The sequence below is a fragment of the Rattus norvegicus genome, chromosome 13 (assembly GCF_036323735.1).
Source record: "Rattus norvegicus strain BN/NHsdMcwi chromosome 13, GRCr8, whole genome shotgun sequence".
Lineage (NCBI taxonomy): Eukaryota > Metazoa > Chordata > Mammalia > Rodentia > Muridae > Rattus > Rattus norvegicus.
In genome coordinates, this window is record NC_086031.1 from 40490067 (window position 1) to 40512453 (window position 22387).

General features: G+C 45.0%; 1 protein-coding gene across 14 annotated transcripts in view; it reads right to left on the reverse strand.

Moving 5' to 3' along the window:
* Nucleotides 1-22387, reverse strand: part of Nckap5 (NCK-associated protein 5) — a 913274-nt gene that overhangs the window by 567491 nt on the left and 323396 nt on the right. The window contains exon 1 of one of the 14 annotated variants that reach the window (XM_039091164.2): nt 14721-15680. The exons of 9 other annotated variants lie outside the window; for them this stretch is intronic. In XM_039091164.2, the coding sequence (XP_038947092.1) occupies nt 14721-14740 (20 nt within the window). In that variant the 5' untranslated portion in view covers nt 14741-15680. Of the gene's footprint in view, nt 1-177; nt 4047-14720; nt 15681-22387 lie in introns of those variants that run through there. 4 more of the 14 variants (XM_063272676.1, XM_017599036.3, XM_008769508.4 and 1 more) reach the window with 4 other exon arrangements.

A 22387-nucleotide genomic window follows, 5' to 3' on the forward strand; every position in this document is an offset into this window, starting at 1 on the left:
ATTTTCCTTCATGGCAGGATACTCACCACATACACAACACACACACACACACTCTCTCTCTCTCTCTCTCTCTCTCTCTCTCTCTCTCTCTCTCTTAATGTTGTCTGTCTAACAGAAAGGAAAATCTGGAATATCTAAGAAGAATCCCCAGTTAGTGAATTTTCCAAATTATCTTACCTTACTATTCTCTTCGTCAATAATTTAATCTTGAACAAATGTTTCCCTTTGTGCTTCTCATGTCTTACCAGAAGCAGGCACAGAGAACTGGCTTCTGGAGAGCAAACTGGGTTTTTCAATGTAACTCCTAGGCTCTGTGTGGAGTGTTCCAGTGTTGGACTATAAACTACGCATGCTTCCTGAAACTTCATTCCAGGAAGTGTTTGCTGCCCAATATCAGAGGAATTGTTTCCCTGCCTTGTTTGGATTTTATGTCACAGCTCACAGGGCTTCTGTGCAACAGTAAATAAGCCCCCATATGGAGGCAACACTCTCTCGCCCTCACCATTCCCATAAGGAACACAAAGTGTCTTAAAGACATCATCAAAAATCAGTAAAGGCTTTCATCTCTGGAATCTGACTTCTGGACCTTTCCCAAGAAGCCTTGTTTGGATGATGTTTGCACAATGTAATTTGTATTTATAAACACGGCCCTTTGTCTAGTCTTCAGCAGCTCGTATAAGCAGCCCTGTTCCTGGGTCTGACATCTTTTACAGCGGAAGTTCCCAGAGCTGTAAGATAGGGCTGATAGAGCTGTAAGATAGAGTCTTGGGTCACGATTTGGAGTTAGAAGGCTTTTTCTCCTCTTCTGTCACTGATCCTGTTCTCATCTCTCTGCAGACATCGAGACTCTTTTCAACCCCTTGGCTGTGAGGGGATCATGCATCTTCCTCAGCCTCCCCCTCTCAAGGACACTTCAGAATGAGCTGAGTGATGCAGGGGGATTTCAGGTATAGAAATTATAGAGCAACAACAACAACAACAGCAAAAACAGTGAAGACAAAAACAGCCCAGTTACTATTTTTAGTTCTTCAACCCATTTTTGAAAACAAGCAAATGCTGTCAGTATCAAATTTCATGAAGAGCATGTTTTCTTTTTCTAAACAGTTAAATTAACAGTCCATTTAGAAAGGTCAACTTCTGACTTACTCTTGGAATTACTCTGCTAGAACTAAAGGGATATGGCCTTTCACTTAACAAATGTGATCATGCTTTTACAAGCAAGACATTTACTCCAAGGCTGGTAAAGGGACTCTGAACAGAGGAGTCTCCCATGGAGCCTGACGACCTAGGTTTGCCAGACAGTACCTACATAATGAAAAGAGAGAACCAACTATCGAAAGTTGTCTGCTGGCTTACATACATACACCTTGTCCCATAAATACCCAAACTCTCTCTCTCTCTCTCTCTCTCTCTCTCTCTCTCTCTCACACACACACACACACACACAGAGAGAGACAGAGACAGAGAGACAGAGACAGAGACACGGAGAGAAACAGAGACAGACAGAGAGACAGACAGAGACAGACAGACAGACACAGGCAGACACAGACAGACACAGGCAGACACAGACAGACACAGACAGATGGAAAGACAAAGAGATGAACAGGAAAAAATTTTTGAAAAATGACACTCAAAAATCTTTACAGACTCAAACTGGACACGACACACTAAGAACACATCCAAGAGTTTACTTTTCTTCCATGATATCTTGTAGGTGACCACTGGGAAGGTTTGTTTGGTTTTCTTGTTTGTCTGTCTGTTTGTTTGCTTTTTAAGCAGCTTTATGACACAGTGCTCCATGCAAAAGATCAGAACATTGTGAATATCAATATTAGTTGACTATAAAACTAGAGTAGTTTGGTAAGCTAGGGCTCGTAGCTTACCCCCTCTCCAAAATCAAAAATACCATTTCTATTTTAGATTTAAAGTATGGGTGTTCTTAGATGTCCATATTACATTTAAATAGAAAGGGCAGGCACTGTTTGAGTCCTTTGCAGATTTTTCTCTCATATTCCTCTTTTCAATTCTTGGCATAGACAATCCTGGATCCTTCTATTCCTTATGTGCAGTCTCCTGATTTTGTAAAACCATCAAAAACCTGAGTTTTAATCATCAGAGACAGGAACTGCTCACTGGAGCTGTACATGAACAGAGTTGTTCAAGACTCATGTTTTGAGGTTTGTTGGTTTTGTTGTTATTTTGTTTTGTTTTGAGAAGAAAAAGACCATTCTAGTTGAATGATGGTTTCATGGTGTGAGGCCCAGGAAAGAGACTACTCATGGCAGTTACAGATTGCAGGGCTGCCCAGCGTCTTATCCATGGAGCAGCTAGAGCCCTCAGAACTGCTGGTCCCACCTGCTACCTAACAGCAGTTCAGGTAAAGTAGGAAAAATCCCTGCCACTGGGTTTGCTTTTGATTCCACCCAGTAGCTATGGAAACTATCTTTCAGAAGCCAATTGGTCCCCTTCCCTGCAAAACATACAAAATGAAACTATTTCTTACCCTGCTCATAGAGGCCAGGGTTGAAAGCTTCATTTTTCAACCCTGTCCACTTATCTACGTCCTCTGCAGCCTGAGCTTGGGTATTTATGAGCTAAGGCTATGCTGTTTGATGGATGCTTGGATTTCAATAAGGACGAACTTAAAGGCATTTCTAAATTAGGCTGCAAAGAGTGACAATATCTAGATGACATAAACATTTGTGGGCTCTGATTCTGATGCTCCAAGAAATATAAAATCTGCCTCCTAAGATCTCGCTCTCGCTCTCGCTCTCGCTCTCCCTCTCCCTCTCTCTCGCGCTCTCCTTAACCACAGGCGGGCACTTGCACTTGAACCCTCTTTGCATGCCATTTCACTGACCCTCATATTCATTTCCTTACTGTTCACAGGATAGCAGCTATGACCCACAGCCCAGAGCTGCTTTTGATTTAAGCTTTGTCTTCAGTGGGCTGCGGATAGTTGAGTTGGTGGGATGCTTATGCAGCTTCCATGAAGTCCCAAGTCCCAACCCTGGCACAGTATATACCTCATGTGGTCATTCACACCCAAAATCCCAGTGCAAAGCAGGTGGAGGAAGGAAGATCTGATATTTAATTTACCCTTGGCTCCACAGTTTAGGCCAACATGAGATATAGGAGACCCTCTCTCAGAAGGTCGAAAATTAATTATTGATTGATCTATTGATTTAAGACTCTCTCAACAGGGCAAGCTGAAAAAGAAAAATACACAGAAACTGAACCAGCAGCCAAAGGTCAAGCACCGGCTGAACCTAAGCCCCCGCACATATGTAGCAGATGTGCAGCTTGGTCTTCATATGGGTCCCCCAACCACTGGAACAGGAGCTGTCCCTGACTCTGTTGCCTGCCTGTGGATCCTGTCCCCCTAACTGGGTGGCCTTGTCTGGCCTCAGTGGGAAGGGATATGCACAGTCCTGTGGTGACTTGATATCCCAGGGTGGTTGGTACACAGGTACGAGCGGGGTTTCCCTTTCACAGAAGAGAAAGGTAGGGAGTAGATGAGAGGGGCTCTGTGAAGGGGGACTGGGAAGAGATGGGGATGTAAAATAAATAAATATGTAGACAGACAGACAGAGAGACAGACAGACAGATTAAACTATCAAATGGGACTAGGGTTTCTTTCATTATGGACTTTAACATCTCATCTTTAAAATCCCATTCCAGTTCCTTTAGTGACACAAATTTCTGGGGTCTGCCATATGTGTCCTTACCAATATTACCAATATTTAGCTTTCCTTTCGATGCATAACTGAATAAAGACGCCATTCTGAAGATGATGTCATTTCCCACCCCGAGGGTCACTTTATTCACTTTGATGGTCTTGCTGCCCCATGTACTCTATAACCAACCACAGCATCATACACCCTACAACCAAACCACTGCACCATCCATACTTCCCCAAAACCACTGCACCATCCACACTGCACCCAAACCACTGTGCTATCCACACTGCACCCAAACCACTGTGCCATACACACTGCACCCAAACCACTGCACCATCCACACTACACCCAAACCACTGCACCATCCACACTACACCCAAACCACTGCACCATACACACTGCACCCAAACCACTGCACCATACACACTGCACCCAAACCACTGCACCATCCACACTGCACCCAAACCACTGCACCATACACACTGCACCCAAACCACTGCACCATACACACTGCACCCAAACCACTGCACCATACACACTGCACCCAAACCACTGCACCATACACACTGCACCCAAACCACTGCACCATCCACACTGCACCCAAACCACTGCACCATCCACACTGCACCCAAACCACTGCACCATACACACTGCACGCAAACCACTGCACCATACACACTGCACGCAAACCACTGTGCTATCCACACTGCACTCAAACCACTGCACCATACACACTGCACCCAAACCACTGTGCCATACACACTGCACGCAAACCACTGCACCATCCATACTTCCCCCAAACCACTGCACCTTCCACACTGCACCCAAACCACTGCACCTTCCACACTGCACCCAAACCACTGCGCCATCCACACTACACCCAAACCACTGCACCATCCACACTACACCCAAACCACTGCACCATCCACACTGCACCCAAACCACTGCACCATCCACACTGCACCCAAACCACTGCACCATACACACTGCACCCAAACCATTGTGCTATCCACACTGCACTCAAACCACTGCACCATACACACTGCACCCAAACCACTGTGCCATACACACTGCACGCAAACCACTGTGCCATCCATACTTCCCCCAAACCACTGTACCATCCATACTTCCCCCAAACCACTGCGCCATCCACACTGCACCCAAACCACTGCGCCATCCACACTACACCCAAACCACTGCACCATCCACACTGCACCCAAACCACTGCACCATCCACACTACACCCAAACCACTGCACCATCTACACTACACCCAAACCACTGCACCATCCACACTGCACCCAAACCACTGCACCATACACACTGCACACAAACCACTGCACCATACACACTGCACACAAACCACTGCACCATCCACACTGCACCCAAACCACTGCACCATCCACACTGCACCCAAACCACTGCACCATACACACTGCACACAAACCATTGTGCTATCCACACTGCACGCAAACCACTGCACCATACACACTGCACCCAAACCACTGTGCCATACACACTGCACCCAAACCACTGCACCATCCATACTTCCCCCAAACCACTGCACCTTCCACACTGCACCCAAACCACTGCGCCATCCACACTACACCCAAACCACTGCACCATCTACACTACACCCAAACCACTGCACCATCCACACTGCACCCAAACCACTGCACCATCTACACTACACCCAAACCACTGCACCATCCACACTGCACCCAAACCACTGCACCATACACACTGCACCCAAACCACTGCACCATCCATACTTCCCCAAAACCACTGCACCATCCACACTGCACCCAAACCACTGCACCATACACACTGCACGCAAACCACTGTGCTATCCACACTGCACCCAAACCACTGTGCCATACACACTGCACCCAAACCACTGCACCATCCACACTGCACCCAAACCACTGCACCATTCACACTGCACCCAAACCACTGCACCATCCACACTGCACCCAAACCACTGCACCATACACACTGCACCCAAACCACTGCACCATCCATAGTTCCCCAAAACCACTGCACCATCCACACTGCACCCAAACCACTGCACCATCCACACTGCACCCAAACCACTGCACCATCCACACTACACCCAAACCACTGCACCATCCATACTTCCCCAAAACCACTGCACCATCCACACTGCACCCAAACCACTGCACCATCCACACTGCACCCAAACCACTGCACCATTCACACTGCACCCAAACCACTGCACCATACACACTGCACCCAAACCACTGCACCATACACACTGCACCCAAACCACTGTGCTATCCACACTGCACCCAAACCACTGTGCCATCCTTTTCTCAGCAGCTTTCATCAGACTGAAAATCCACATGGTCAGAAGAACATGATTCTAGCATGCTCTATTCCCCCACTGGTTAATTTCCTTTTCGCCTTTATCTTGACTCCCTTCAGTCTCATAAAAGTTATTGACAGCATACTGTTTATAGTGTGTTACTTTACACACAGTTACCGTGACACTCAAAATATTAAAATCTACGACACCCAAGACAATCTTAAAGAAGATTGACAGAAGTTACAGGACTTAGACTTGGGAATGATTAGAGACACAAAAGTAAGACATTGTGTTGAATGAGAAATAAATAAATGCACAAGTAACAAAAGGGAGATCTAGATACACAGTTACATGTTATGCTACAAATTGGCTGGAGCAAGAGATGGGCTTCAGTTCCCAACACCACACCAGGCAACTGACAACCACCTATAACTCTAGCTCCCAGGGCTCTGACTCTTGGCCTAAATGTACAACTGCATTCATTCATGCACACATACTCACATGCAAACATAATACTTCTTACATCTTTTAAAATATGGAGAAGAAAATATTTGCAAGATTATGGCTACCTTCGGGAAAGAAATAATTCTCAATTCTTAACTACTAGCCAAAAATGTACACCTACGGGACCACACATATAAATACGAAAAAACAGAAAGCTACTATTTAAAAAAACCCAAAGATGAAAACCTGTATTTTAACGACTTTTGGATAATCAAAGGTTCCTTAAGGAAGTGGGAGCAAATCAGAAGCATGACATGAGAAAGCTAATAATTTTCTTCATATGAAGAACTTCTCACACCAAATATGCATTCCAAAAAGTTTAAATGAAAGCTACAGGATGATAAATTCATTTTCAGTTTCTATACTCAGTTAAGGATTGGAAAAGGTGAAACGTCTGTAGGTGAGAACAGGAGTTTCGTACTCTGCTGGTGGAGTGGAAATGGGTGTAATACCTGGATGTGTCTTGAGACAGCAGTAACCACAGCTGGACAGCGGTGTAGTCGAAAGGCAAAACTCCTGCAGGGGAGCTGGGAAAGTAACTCAGTTACTAAGGCACCTGCCACAGGACCTGAGGTAGATCCTAAGAACCAGTGTAATAACCAGGACAACTGTATGTGCTTACAGGCCCAGCTCTGGGGAGGTGGGGACAGGTGGATGCCCTGGGGCTTGCTAGTCAGCCGGCCTAGACTACCTGGTGAAGAAAATGAGCGAACAAAACTAAAAGTGGACAATGCCAGAACGACAGTACATACACTCCACATGAAAACATGCCTACATAATACATGCGCACACATGAATATGCAGTGGCATATGCACATATGTAAGAATGTTTGTACCAACCAGCTGCATCAAAGCCCCAGAAATCCTGCCTGCCCACCTAGAGCCTATTATATAAAAAGCTGTGTTCTCCATTACTGAATCAGTTCGCAGATACTTATATTAATGTAATTGAGCAGCACAATCCTAACAGAAAAATGCAGGAAAGCCAAAACAAGAGGACAGAGTGGGTTTTTTTAATATCAAGAGAAACAATCTTCTGTAAGAGAAATCGGCATAGTATTTGCAGGTAACTGAAACAGGAACAGGATGCATTCATTTCTGGCTTCCTTCTCTTTATCCCAGAGCTGATCAGATGGCTTTGGGCTTCGTGACAAACCAAGGAAACACTGCTTGTGCGCCAATCTGCATGTCTGCTCCACTCTGACAAAGGGTTTTTTTTTTTTTTAATGGCAGGCATATGTGCATACTCATAAACACAATTACAAGTAAAATAAATCCTTAAATTTAAAAAAAATGGCAGGTATCTTTCCTACTTAAAAATGAAAATCTGATATATATTCAAAGCATAAGTATCTCTCTATACAAAGTCATATAAAGTTATATATCATATGTAATTGTAAAGTCAGGCAACTTGAGAAGAATGAGAGTATGAACAGATAATGCATCGAGACTAGTTTCAATCAGCCATTTAGCCAGTTCTTACATTACGCTAATATTTGCAAAATGACAGAAATATTTGTAATCATACAAGAAATATTTCTACATCTCTCCAGGACTTCTTCTCTGGATAAAAAAAAAAAGGAAGAACTAAGATTTAATTTGAGAGAGAGAGAAAGGCAAGGGAGGTAGACGGTGGCAGCAGACACTAAGTGGTTATGATTCAGGAACAGCCAGTTCTATAATGTTTCAGCAGCTATGCTGCAGAGACCGAGAGAATGGCGGTCTGGGTCTGGAGTTATCATGACAGTCCTCATGGAAGAGGCGAGACTGGGGACAGAATGGAGGCAGGAGTGGTGTGGGGATTCAGTCTCTCAGGAGAAAGCCCTGGTGATGAGCAGGAGAGGGAGAACTGGGTGCTGGAAGGAGGTGAGGACAGGCAAGACTACGCCATCCTGAGGAAGAGGATAAAGGGAAGTCACAGGGGAAGGAGACTGCGTGAGAGCCAAGCTGTCTGCTTATGAAAAGGCAATCACAGGCTCCCCTCAGACACTTACCAAAACGAGTTAGCAATACATGCGTTCCTTCAACAGCTTCTACTGAGGGCCAATCTTCTCCAAACTTCTACATTAGCAAGGAATAAAACAATTTTCCTGGACTGTATCTGGTACGTATGTCTTAGTTTCGTTTCGTGCTTATATTGCTTTTTTATGTCAACATGACATAAGCTGGAGTCATCGGCTAGGAGAGAGCCTCAGTAGGTGGGAAAATACCTCCATAAGATCCACCTGTTTGGCATTTTCTTAATTAGTGATCAATAGAGGAGGACCCACTTCACTGTGGGCTGTGCCATCCCTGAGTTAGTGGTCATGGATTCTATAAGAACTGGGTTGAAAAAGCAATGAGGACCAAGCCCTAGGCAGTACTCCTCCATGGTCTCTGCATCAGTTCCTGCATCCAGGTCCCGGCCCTGTTTGAGTTCCTACCTTGACTGCCCTTGGTGATAAATTCACACCTGCAAGTGTAAGCTGAACTACACTTTCCTCCTCAAGTTGTTTTCTGGTCATGATGTCTCATCACAGCAATAGAAATTCTAACTAAAATACTGCTTCTGTGGTAACATACCCCAGCAAAAGTTTTGCTCACAGTGCCACTATTTCCAGAAATCTACATGGAAGGAGCCTGAAGCCACTGCGCACGTAACATCCACCATGGAGGGCAAAGAGCAATGAACAGGTGCTTACATGTCCGTGCCCAGCTTCTTCTTGACTTTCCCTTCAGTCATGGACCCCAGGCCAGCTCAATCAACCCAATTGAGAAAAATCAACCCCAACGATGCCCATAGGCCAACCAATCTAGAGATTTCTTCATTGAGAAGCGACTTTCTGAAGATTCTGGATTGTGTCAGGTTGACAATTAAAACCAAACATCACAATCCACCGAGGGTAAAATGGGTTAGACCGAAAACACCTGAGAGCATTAGGGATCTTACCAAGAAAGTGTACTTGGAAGAGGCCTGAAGCCAAGAGCTGGGGTCTGGGGCAATGCCTCCTGGAGGCCAGGGATGACGCAAAGGCTGGATAACCAGGCTTCCCCGGGTTCCATTCTGCACTGCTGCAGTGATTCATGGAACTTTGATTCTGTGTTCCGTGGGTATCGGAACAAGCACTGAAACATAAAGTGCAGTCTTTTTGAAGCTATTAGTTTATACTTATGGCAAATGCATATACTACAGCTTGTTCATATCCACCCAGTGACATGCTCATGTCTTCCTTTTTTTTTTTTTTTTTTTTTTTTTTGGTTTTTTCGGAGCTGGGGACCAAACCCAGGGCCTTGTGCTTCCTAGGTAAGCGCTCTACCACTGAGCTAAATCCCCAGCCCCCATGCTCATGTCTTCCTGTCCCACTCCTGTTGATTCCTGTCCTCTTCCAACGAATCCCACGTCTACCTGCTTTCAGGCAACTGTCCTAATTGTGATTTGGTTTTGCTCTGCTTTGGTTTCTCGGCAACTCAATGAGTTTCTTTAGTGTTATTGACCGACTCTTGGGTGAGAGGTTATTTACAGGGCTCTGGACAACTTGCCAGTGGCTATGCCACTAAAGGAAATGCCCCCTCTCCCCTCTAGCAACCATTAACTCTGTCTAGATCCTTTATGCGCCTTCACCTTACTAGCTATACATGAACTGCAAAGAACTCCTCAGTGAGTCCCACCTCTTCCAATGGTAAAATGTTGACAGACCTAAGTAGTCAGCCTGTGATGCAGTAATCATAACTATTGGGGGTCCAAGGGTGCAGCCACCATGCCACTACTGGAAGACACTTCCACAGCCCTCCTCTCCTTCTTTAAAATGCCTTTCTTTTTATAAATTCTTGCCCAGAATTAAATGAGGAGGGGGTTCAGAACAGAACAGTGAACAGCAAGGCAGTGCTGGGTCTGCCTCTAGGAGGCATGCAGGCTTTCCACAGAATGAAACTTTAGCGATTTTACTCCTCCCTTGATCTCTAGTTCCCAAAAGTTCCTCAGTCCAGCATAGCTTTCAATAGCCAAACGAGACTGGAATTTTTTTTATCGTTTTCTCTAAGTCTGATTTCTCTTGCTTCATTTAGCGTACAAATGTTGACAGTTTTCCGAAGGAAATCATACATAGCCCATATACTATATATACTATTCATGATTATGTGTATTTTTACATAGTGCTCTGTGTACGATCATTTAATGTGTGTAGCTACATTTAAGGAGGAACAAAAAATACAATTTGGAACAGGGCTATGGGCTGTTTTTCTTTTTCTTTTTTAAATTGTCCTGTCATGGATGCTAAGACGATGTCTCCGTGAATAAAGGGGTTTGCCACCAAGCCTAAACACCTAAGTTTAATGTACAGGACTCATGTGAGAGGAGTATTGACTCCTTCAAACTGTCCTCTGGCCACTGTAACACACAAAGACAGACAGATGGACAGACACACAGACACAGGCACATATGCTAAATAAATAAACAAAGAAATAAATGTGAAAATATCAACTGTCCTCTGGCTTCTGGCAGAATGAATGGGATGGTGAGATGAGAGAACAGTATGTTAAGTAAAAGATGGATAGGTTTGTTCATGTTCTTCCTCAAATGTGGGTATTTTTAAAAAATCAATGGAAATGTACAAAAATGAAGCCCAGAACCTTGAACCCTTAGTCCTCAGCTGGTGGCACTGTCTGAGATGGTTGTGGATCTCTTGGCAGTTGGTGACTTCTGGAGAAGGTAAGTCGGTGGGGACTGGTATTGTTTACAGGCTAACCCTTCCTCTTGTTCACTCTATGCTTTCTAACAGTGGATGCAATGTGACCAGCTGCCTCCCACTCCTGCGCCATGCCTTCCCCAGCTGCCACCATACCTTCCCTGTCATGACAAACACTATCCTCAAAGCCAGAGCCACAGCAAACCCCTCCTTCGTTCCGCTGCTTCTTGTGAAGTAGTTTGCCACAGCAGCAAGCAGGTCTGCTATAACAGCATTAATGCAAATAGTGTTACACTCAGCCCGAGAGCTCCACAACACAGTGCATAGTGGTTTAGACACCTCTTACAACCTCATGAAGAACTGGAGAGTTTGAAGGTTCCAACAAAGCAACGCTGAGGAGACTAGAACACGACTACCTTGACTGCACCAGCACATGCTATGTCCATGCCCGTGCACCAAGACATCATACTGTACCCCATACGCAAATAAGTTTTCATTACATGTCAATTAGACATTTGAGGAGATAGAAATACTTATCTCTTCCTACATGGTCATTATTCACTCCATATGTACACTGAGGGATCACCCTGGACCTCATATACATTTGTATAAAAGGTTTTTTTTAATGAATCAAATGAATCAATTATCTTAATGTTGCCAGGGACCTGCATAATTTTCACTACACAAACCTTGCTCTAGTAAGACCAGTGGCTGTTTTATGACCAACTCCTTAACGATGCTGATACAAAAAATGAGAAATGGTAAAAATATAGTTATTACATTCAGCAATTCATTTATTCCATGTTGACTCTTTACTCCCTTAAAATTTGTTAGATTTGATTGATTGATGATTGATTGATTGATTTTTTATTCCCCAACCCCCTCAAGTTGTACAACTTGCAACAAAATCACATAAGAAAGTTCTGCCCATGCACAAACATCATCTTAAATAACAACGGTAATAAAATAACAATAATTAATAATAATTAACAGCAACAACAGCAGCAACAACTTCCAGAGACTCAAGGTCTCATGTGGTAAGAAGCATTCAAGTCAGACACACAGCACTGAATGTAGACACTGTCCTAAGTGGTTAAAGATACACTGGAGTTTTCTTGAAAAGAATGCATCCAAAGAATAGAGAAAAGCTGCTATCCACTTGGAAACCCAGTGCCTTACAACACCCTCTTTTTAATCCGGACAGTTTCTTTTGTTTGTTTGCATTATAGGATGGGGGTGAGTATGTGTTTAACATGCATCTCTGTTTTCTAAAGTCAGAAGACACTGGATATCTTGTCTACCACTCTATACCTTGTTCCATTGAGACAGGGTCTCTCACTGAACCTAGAGCTGGGGTCCTAGCTAGCAAGGCCCAGCTATGTGCCTGTCTCTGCCCCCGACCATGCTGAGGTTATTTATAGCATGACCACATACATCCTTGCTGCATGGTTTCTGGAGATTTGAACTTGCATCACCATGCTCTCACTGTAAGTTCTCTTAACTGCTGAGCTATCTCCCCAGTCACCACAGCGACCATTTCTGCTGCAGCTCTTTAAGTTTATCTCTACATACTTGTTCCAGAATTGCTCTGAAATACGATCAAATGTCTTCCTCTGCGAGGAAACAGGAAATGGGTATTTTAAACCCTGTCAAGGAATGTGTGGTCTGTCTGCCAATAAGGTCACATGTTAATTGCTCACTAATAGACAGATCACATTATTGATGAAGTGTTGAAGGCAGCTGAGGAATTCATCCTAAAAAGCTCTGTGGATATTCTGTCAATGCAACTGTTGCTGACCAGGAAGAAAACAAACTCTTTGCAGAAAGGAAACCACAAGGACCTAAGCCACAGTGTAGCTGCTTTCCCATGAACCAGCCACAAACCATCCTTCAGTTCAATGCTCTGTTGACCAAGTGGCTCTCTCACTATGTCTTCCTCAAATTACACCTAGTTGCACAGAGGTGCATGTCTCACCCCTTGATGTATGCTACACAGAAAGGAGGGAGAAAGACCTCCATCCAATCAGATGCCTTGAAGTGACCTGAACCTGAAGTGAGCAGGCCTAAAGTGTCTGGGATATCCCTCAGGTTTGCTTCCTTCCGGTCTATGAAGCAAGTCATCTCTCCCATTTTCCATAATTTTGTGACCTCAACACCCTCCCCCTAATACAGCCTCTTACCTTCAAAAGGCATCCTACATAGTGGTATGGGCTGAAGAGATAGCTCAAGGACAAGGACCTAGCTGATATTCAGAACCCAAGTAAGGAGGCCAGGCAAGGTGGTACACACTTGTGATCCCAGAACTGGGGAAGCTGAGGCAGGGGCTTACCTAGGGCTCACTGACATTGTTAGTCTATCATACCCGGCCAGGGAGAGATGCTGTCTCAAAAAGTAGAGATGGGTAGCAAGTAAGGATAATTGAGGCTGCCTTTGGACCTCCAAACAACGGGCACACATAGCCATGTACACATGTGCACCTACACACAAACACATCGGGAGATCAGGAGAGAGGGGAGGACCTCTGCTACTGGAAGGAAACAGGACAGGAGATCTTTGGTCTCCAGCCCAAATTGTGACGCTACCTTCCCACATGTCCTTAGTAAATCTATTTGGACTTCTTGGGCCTTTGCTTATTAATGTCTAAAATGTGAGAACAAGATCAAAGATCCTGCTGAGCCATACTGCTGCTTTAAGGGTCTCCTGTACACAACTGGGAGATACAACGGTTCATAGCAATGGCCTTCAGCCCTGACCTAGCTCAACCTCACACCCAATACAGACTTCTCTCTTTATTTCCTACCAAGTGGTCACCAGAGCCGGCCCTGACCCTCAGCAACAGCCACCTGGTCTTTCCTAACTTCCAGTTCACACTTTCTCTGGCCTGACAGACACCATCCTCTCCTCAACTCTGAGGCTAGCAGTAGTCCTGACATGCATTCTCGCTCTCTTTCTCCCCTCTCCCCCCACCTTCTCTCCTCACCTCCTTAGATTCTTATCTGTTCTTTCCCTCTCCTCCCTTCCCTTTCTTCTCCCCCTTCTCTTTCTCCAGCCCCTTTCCCTCCCTCTTGCCACTCGACCTCTTCTTGCCCCCTTCCCTTCCCGTTCTCTCTCCTCTTGACCTCTCTACTCTGCATCTTAATCAGCTTCCCCTTTTTTTCTCTCCTTGTTTTTCTCCCCCTCCTCTTTTTCTTTCCCTCCTTCCTTCCCCTTTCTCTTTCTTCTTTCTCTCTTCTCCCCTATTTCCTTGCCCTTCCCCCACTTTCTTTCCCCTCTCCTTTCTCTCCTCATCTCCTTGGAATCGGCCTCTAAAGGTATTTGTCATAGACTGTAATTCAGCTTTCAAGGACTCACCTCGACTAATCCACATTCATTTATTATCCTCTATGATTTATTCTCATTCATTAAAATAATGTCTCAGAATGCTTCCTCCCTTCTCCTGCACCCCACATGCCTGTATCCTAATACCTTGTGCCTATTGGTTTGGAACCTCACATAGCAAGAAAGGCTTAGCAAACACAGTGAAGAATCTCAAGATATTATAGGTTACCTGGATTGACTTGATGTCATCAGCAGGGTCTTTAGATGGGACGCAGATGAGTCCCAGCCACAGAAGCTGTTCAGGTGGATATTATTGCTAGAAGGGTCACAGAACAAGGCATTGAGCAGACTATCAACTGTGGGAAAGGCTCCTGTGTCCCTGAAGCTTTTAGAAAGAATGTGGCCCTGCCCACAACCTTACGCTTGGCCTTCTGATTTCTAGAAGTGAGATAATGCCCCATGTGTTGCTCAGAGGCACAAAGTTTGTAACAATTTGCTAAAATCTGCACTGGAAATTCACATGTCTTCTCAGAGAATACTCCCACCCCCAGGCAGCCTCCATCCCAGACTTTCTTCCTCCGTCTTTCTCCAGTCTTCCCTAGCAAATTGTTAGGGGGGGATCCCCCCTCTTACTGGCTCCGCAGTCAGTAACAATCAGGGACAGCTGGACACTGTCTCCATGGGCTCAGCCCTATATGCTACAACTACACCATACTTCCTTCCAAACATTTAAGAGGAGAGGGAAGAAAGGTTGTAGGAGACAACACTTGGAAAGGACTGCTGCTGTGAAAAATTGTCTTCTGCACATGACAGCACATTGCACATGCGGGCTCACACAGTCTATTGTTGGCCTGCACAAGAACTGTACAAAATTCACCATACATGCTGGTATGATGAAACATGAAAGGACTCAATAAGACCCCACTCCCAGGTGAGTTGAAATTGACAGCTGGTGGCTACTGGGAAAGGGAAGGGAAAGGAAGGAAAGGGAAGCAGAAAGTCAGTTTTCTTTCAGATGTAGCTCCTGGTAGGTCAGCCATGTTCTAGGAGATGGCCCAGGACCCAAATGCATACCAGGCACATTAATTAGACTCAATGAGTTAACAAAAGAGGCATTGGTAGAGAAGTACAGAGGACGAGTCTTATAGTAGTTGAAAGGAGGGATAGGGTATATATATATGGTTGAAAAATATATATAGAATTCTCAGAACGTGTGTGTGTGTGTGTGTGTGTGTGTGTGTGTGTGTGTGTGTGTGTAGTTACATGGGTTACCTGTGTTGACTTGATGTCATCAGCAGTGTCTTTAGAGGGGACTCAGAGATATATATGGTAACCACTGAGTAGCCCTTCTAGGGAGGAAATGAAAGCAGAGAAATATCTCACGAAAATCCAAGAGACAGTCACCCAAGACAGCTGATAGGGCCTGAGTACAGCAGGGCCTTGACCTAGGACAGAAGCAGCTGGCCAAAAGCCCAGAAGCAGGCAGGAACAGGCAAGGCAGGGTGACCACATCCCAGTGACCACTAGATGGGTTTCTGGATGGCTGAACCCTGTGCCTTACTTATCCCTGGCATCCACCATGCCAAACAACCTGGGCATAGACACCACTTTAGGCATGTGAGAAACTGTGCCAGGCACGCCTGCTGAAACATGAAAGGGTAGCTGAGGACGAGGCCACAGGCTCCTTGGGCACCAAGGACAGATGCTCTGCTGGGCACTTCCTCAGTGGAAAAGCACTGAATTGGAAACACATTTTCTCAGATGGACTTTTAGAAGCCTCATGACAAGCATCTGTCTCCAGATTAAAGGCTCCCCATCAAGCAAGGGAACAGAGAACTGACACTTGCATGTGTTCTCTAGCACTCTTTTTTGTGTTTGTTTGTGTGTACACATGAGTGTAAATACGAGCGTTTATGTGTGAAAGCCAGAGGTCAACCTCAGGTGTGGTACATAGTGAGACATACACATACACACACACACACACACACACACACACACACACACACACGAATACATACACACATTAATACATACATGCATACATACATACATACATGCATACATACATACTTACTTACAGAGATGGGGGAGAGTTGGAGGACAGAGCTTTGTGTGTGTGTGTGTGTGTGTGTGTGTGTGTGTGTGTGTGTTATCTACAAGTGTGAGGGAGAACACACTTATATGCATAGCCAGATTCCAAAGGTATCAGATATTGCCCTGTAACATGTTTGTTTGTTTGGTTGTTTTCTGAGATGGTGTCTCTCAAAGCACACATTTTAGGCTAGAATGACTGGCCAATCCCTGGACTCTGTCTCTCTCCCTACAGTCCCATGATTACAGAAATGTGCTTCACCTGGGTGCTGAGTATCTGAACTTACATCCACAGGCTTGTGCAGCAAGCACTTTGCCCACCAAGCCATCTCCCCATCTCTGAAAGATGTATGCTTGACTTACCGTTTTACAAGGACATTGTTTTTTTCATGTAATAAAAACCAGACATGATACACATGTGTATTTTGGCTTCGTAAACAATAAACTTCACTTTCTGGGTCTGAATAGTTCTCTCATATCCAGATTAAAGGCTCAGCAAGCCTTATAATGTCTAGCCATAATCCAATAAAACGTTTTGTTTAGGAAGAAGATATTTGATGGGCTTTGGGGTCAGCTCAGTGAGGAAAACTAATGGTGTGCAAGCATGGGACCTGAGTGTGAATCCCCACCCTGTATGTACAAAGCCAGGTGTGAGTGCCCTCACAGCTAGAATCCCAGTGTCAGGTAGCGTAGAGACAGGAGGATTACTACTAGGGTTTGCCAGCCAACAGCCTATCCTGAGGTTCAGAACGTGATGGAGCAGGTCACCTGATGTCCTCCTCTGCTCTCACACACACATAGATATGTATGCCCACTGCTCTCATTTGTGCTAATGTGACCATGCCAGAGACCAGAGACGGGAGCAGGAAGGAAAGATGCTGGACTTCCATTTTCAGGGATCTCTTCCCTCAACAGCCAAGGAGTCACCACAGCAAGGACATGTGGCAAGCCACAAGCCTGACCCAGCTGAGGCTGGTCATCTCTGCAGCTCAGGAACTGTCAGCCCGCAGGGGGTTTGCAGGGAGCATTCCTCCTGGGAGTTGTCTCCTTTGGCCTTTAGTGACATGTTTCTTCTGCCCTGTCACCAATTTAGGCCAAAAATGAAACACATTTTCCTACCCCTTTGTGGAAGCGAGTTCATTCACCTCATTTTACACCACTGGTTTCCAAGGCCAGAGCAAACAAACTCAGAAGCTCTCTCGGCCAGCTCTAGACATGACAGAGAATTCTAGTAACCTAGTCTACAATATCTACACATGGAAATTTGTGTCTTACCTGTTGCCTGTGGAATTTAATGTCTAGAATCATCAGCTGAAATAGCCATTTACCGAAGCAAGCCTCCACCTCATCCCCTATCATCGAATGGGTGGAGGAATCATGGTGGGTTTCCCTAAGATGATAGGGAGGGTGAGTGGGACTCACAGACTAGGCTAGGTGTCTTCATTGCTACTACCAGCTCTCTTGTCAAGTAACCGGTCCAGAGTTTCAGGGCCAAGATGCCAAACTTGCCAAAGCTGTCTCTCTGTGAACTGAGTGTCACATTTTGTGCTAGGTACCGAGGCAATCCATCTCCAATTTTTCCATTCATTGATAACAACACAAAGTGTACCCAAAATGCTTAGCACTTCTACAATATGATCTGGGTCCGACTGGGGCCAATAGCATATTTGTTAAGAACTAGATGGAAGGGGGCGAATGAACACATCTCTAGGCTAGGGAGATGACTCTGGGGTTGATTACCTGTAGCACAAGAGAACCTCAATTCGGAATTCCATGAGCCACAGACTACAGTTAGAATTTGACATTATGTTCCTCTTCCTCCTCTCCCTCCTCTCCTTCCTCCTCTCCCTTTCTCCCTTCTCTTGCTCCTCCTCCTCCTTCTTTTGTTCTTTTCCCACTCTCATGTGTGTAGGCATGTTTTAATTTGTGTGGGCATATGAAAGGGGATATATACACATTTGGATGTTCAGGCTTGGTGTAAGGAATCATCATCGATCACTCGTCCACTGTATTTACTGACGCAGAGACTCTCAATCAAATCCAGAGCTCTCTGACAGGGCCGTTCTTGCTATCCAGTTCACTCGAAGGATTGTTGACTTTCCTTCCAAGGCTGTCACACCACCTAGAACTTTTACGTGGATCCTAGGAATCTGAACTTGAGTCCTCAGCCCTGTGTGGCAAGCACACCAACCACTCAGGCATCTCCCAATGTCCAGAGCTCAAGCCTTTTGCTGATGTAATGACTCTGCACCCTCTCCTCATGGACAAGTGACCCTGGAGTCCATGCCTCCTTCCCTCCCCCTGGGAGGTACGTTCTCCATCACTTACCTCCTGTCATTCCTGTGGACTGATTTCTCTTTCTCTCTAATCAGCCCCATACTCAGGACTTGGTATAAATAATTATGTCCTTTTCCCCCCTAACCTGTAAGCTTTCGGAGTACATTTGTACATGACAATGACAATTGTTTGTATATGTATACTCACTCTTCTGAGTGATATGTACAAGTGTGTCTGCAGACGTGCATGCAAGTAGAGGCCAATGGCCAACCTTGGGCAGTGTTCTTCAGTTGACTTCCACTGTGTTGATTTTGGTTTTGCGATTTTAAAATCTTTCTTTTAATTCCATATATGCATACAATATATTTTTGACCATCTGCACTCTCCTTCTCCCTGCTTCAATTCCTACTGTATCCTCTCCAATTATGAATATTAGGCGTATAGCCAACAGCTTTCTGGTTAGATTTAATATTCAGGGCCATTGTTGTGATCTAAATAAGAATAGCCCCCATAGGCTTACATATTTGATTGCTTGGTCTTTGGGGAGTAGCATTATTTGAGAAGGACTAGGAGGTATAACCTTGTTAAGAGGAAGTATGTCACAAGGTCGGCTTTGGGCTATACCCAGGCTCATTCTCTCTGCTTACAGATCAGGATGTAGCTCTCAGGTACTTCTTCAGCACACTCCTGCCTGGCACCATGCTCCGCACCACGATGATAATAGATTAAGCCTCTGAAACTGTAAGCCGGCCTCCAATAAATAATGTATTTTGTAAGAGTCGCCTTGGTCATGGGGTCCCTTCACAGCAATAGAACAGCGACTAAAGCAGCCACTCCACAGAAGAAAACCCTTGCCCGATACTCTCTAAACCTGGCCAAGAACCCACAGTTCAGAGCTCATGGGCCCTAGAAGAGAAGCTCTTTCTACTACTTTTGTAAAGTATGACACAGTATCACACTACCTTCCAGATACTGACCTCTGTGTCCATGGATTGGAGAGCTCTCAGTCCCTGCCAGAGAAGCTTCTTTATATCTTTAATTCACTTCCCAGCCCCCTAGTCACACAGCACCTAAGTGCCTCTAATTCCAGCTCTAGGAGAACTAATGCTCACTTCTGGCTTCTAGAGGTACGTGACAAAGATTTAAGTCATTAAAAGGCAGTATCAGTTGATTTTCTTATGTGATAGGAACTAGTTTGAGTCTGTAGTTTATATAACTTCTTTCTCTCTCTTTTTTTTTTTACTCTTAAAAACTTATGAAAGTACATGGATGTTTTCATATTTTATGGAGGAAGTCTTGCTCAAATTGTATTAACGGTAAATGATGAACCTGGTATAGCTTGGTTAGTAGTGTGCTTGCCAAACATGCATGAAGCCTGGGTTCCATCCTCAGCACTGCATAGAACGCAGGCAATGCTAGCACTGGAAAGATGGGGGAGGGGATCCAAAGTCCAAGATCATCCTTCGCTACAAAGCCAGGTTAGGGCCAGCCTATGCTACAGGTGACATTGTTCCACAAACAAAAACAGAACAACCAAAAGCAGCCCCGGTGTATCTAGCATCCCTCCCACAAGGCAGCCCTCAGCAAGAACTCAAACACCTGAAATTGCTTTGAATAAAACGTTACAGAATAATATACAAGATTAGTTTGAGATCCAAAATACCAACTAAAATTTGTGGCTTTTGTTGGCATTCTAGGAAATATTTTTGGAGAGAAGTTGCAAGGGATGTTCACAATACATTACAGAAGGGCTGGGCTCTCTATTCAAGGAGCCCGGGCTAAAAAAGACAAACTATAGGGTGGTCCCCTGTCCTCCCTCCCTGTGTCGTCATAAACAGACACAAACTGCCGTGGAAGACAGGCCCTGGTTTCAGAGTGAAGGACAAACATGACAGAACTCTTGTTTGCCTTCATCGGGACTCAGGGAGACCCAAACTCCTGCTGTGTGTCCAAGTAGAGAAAATTACCCCATGCCTGCAGTAAAGAGACTCCAGAAGCCAGAGGATATCCCAGCATGCTTTATGGTTGAAGAGCACTACATCAGTGCCCCCTGGCTTTGTGAAGTTTGAGAGCCTCCCTGCAACCCCAGTTAACACTTTCATCTAAATGTGAACCCTATGTCAAGGACTGCCCAGAGCACCCGGAACCCCTATCCAGCCAGAACTAGAACTCCCTGGGCAACCAGAGCACAGCATGGAGTTCCCTCTCAGATGCACGAGTGCTTCCTGCCCTCTTGCTTCTTTGCTCAAGTTGGGCTCCAAAGTGAGCTCGGGAGCTGTCTCTGCTGTGTTTATTCTATGCATTAAAGATGCATCAGCTGCCCATTCAATTTCCATCGCTCCCTTTCTCTTTGGTTAAGCAGGATCGGCAGGCATTACAGGGCCTTTCTGAGGAATCCTCACTATTTAAAATTCCTGCTGCTGGGATTAAAGAGATAATGCCTGAGGAAGCCCTTTGTAAACTGTAAAGTCCTAATCAAATGCATGATGCCATTATGACATTCGCCATCAGAGCTGTACACAGCTTTACTGGGAACTTTAAAGTCGTTCGGAACTCCTCTCTGCTTCCTGCCCACCCAAGGGGCCCACACTGATGCCAAGGTTTGGGAATCCCCTCCAGGAAGTTTGGTTTAATACAACTAAATGAATGATTCAAAAATAGCACATGGGTTTCCAAAGCGACTCGCATACAGGAAAAATAATAAAATAAAAGAAAAGCTAAGTCTGATGGTTTAGATAATGAAAATACCCTGCCAAACACTCTGGGGAATTAGGAAAAAGGGAAGAACAAAACATTCTTATAAAGACAGTTCCAGTGGCAAGAATGAAACCATCCTTTGCACACCCTTTGGAGAGGAGGAATACAGTCTGGTCGGGGATTTATATAGGTCCAGAAATCCTGTTGGTTCTGCCAGCATGGAGAAGCAGGCTGCCTCGAGGAGGGGGGCTTGGGTTTGGCTTTATAATAAAAGTTACAAACTGCAACATTAAAAGTAGAGGTTGTTTCCTTTCTTTTCTAAGGAGATTCCCGAGGAGAAAGAAAGAAGAAGGACTTTCAGAGTGGGAAAGAGAATAGATGAAATGTGTGTGTGTGTGTGTGTGTGTGTGTGTGTGTGTGTGTGTGTGTGTGTGTGTGAGAGAGAGAGAGAGAGAGAGAGAGAGAGAGAGAGAGAGAGAGAGAGGTGGAGGGGGGAAGGACCTGAGTCTGAAACATCCAAGTATCCTGTACCCCTCCTGTAATCCTGGAGACAGTGAAATGGGAGGCTGAGACTAGCAGGCTGAGCACAGACAGCAAGTCACTTACGCATACCTGTGGTCCAGCACACAGAGACACCAACAGGAAGTTAAGAGGTTATGGGTATAAAATCACTTCTAGAAAATGACTGTGTAAACATTTACAAGAATAGTTCTGGAAACTACTACAAGGGGAATCTCTTTTAGAAATGGGTTTATGGGGAGGAGAGTAAAAATTAAAGTAGCTAGTAACCGGCCAGGAAGAGGGGCCTTGTTTATTTGAGCCAAATTGGCA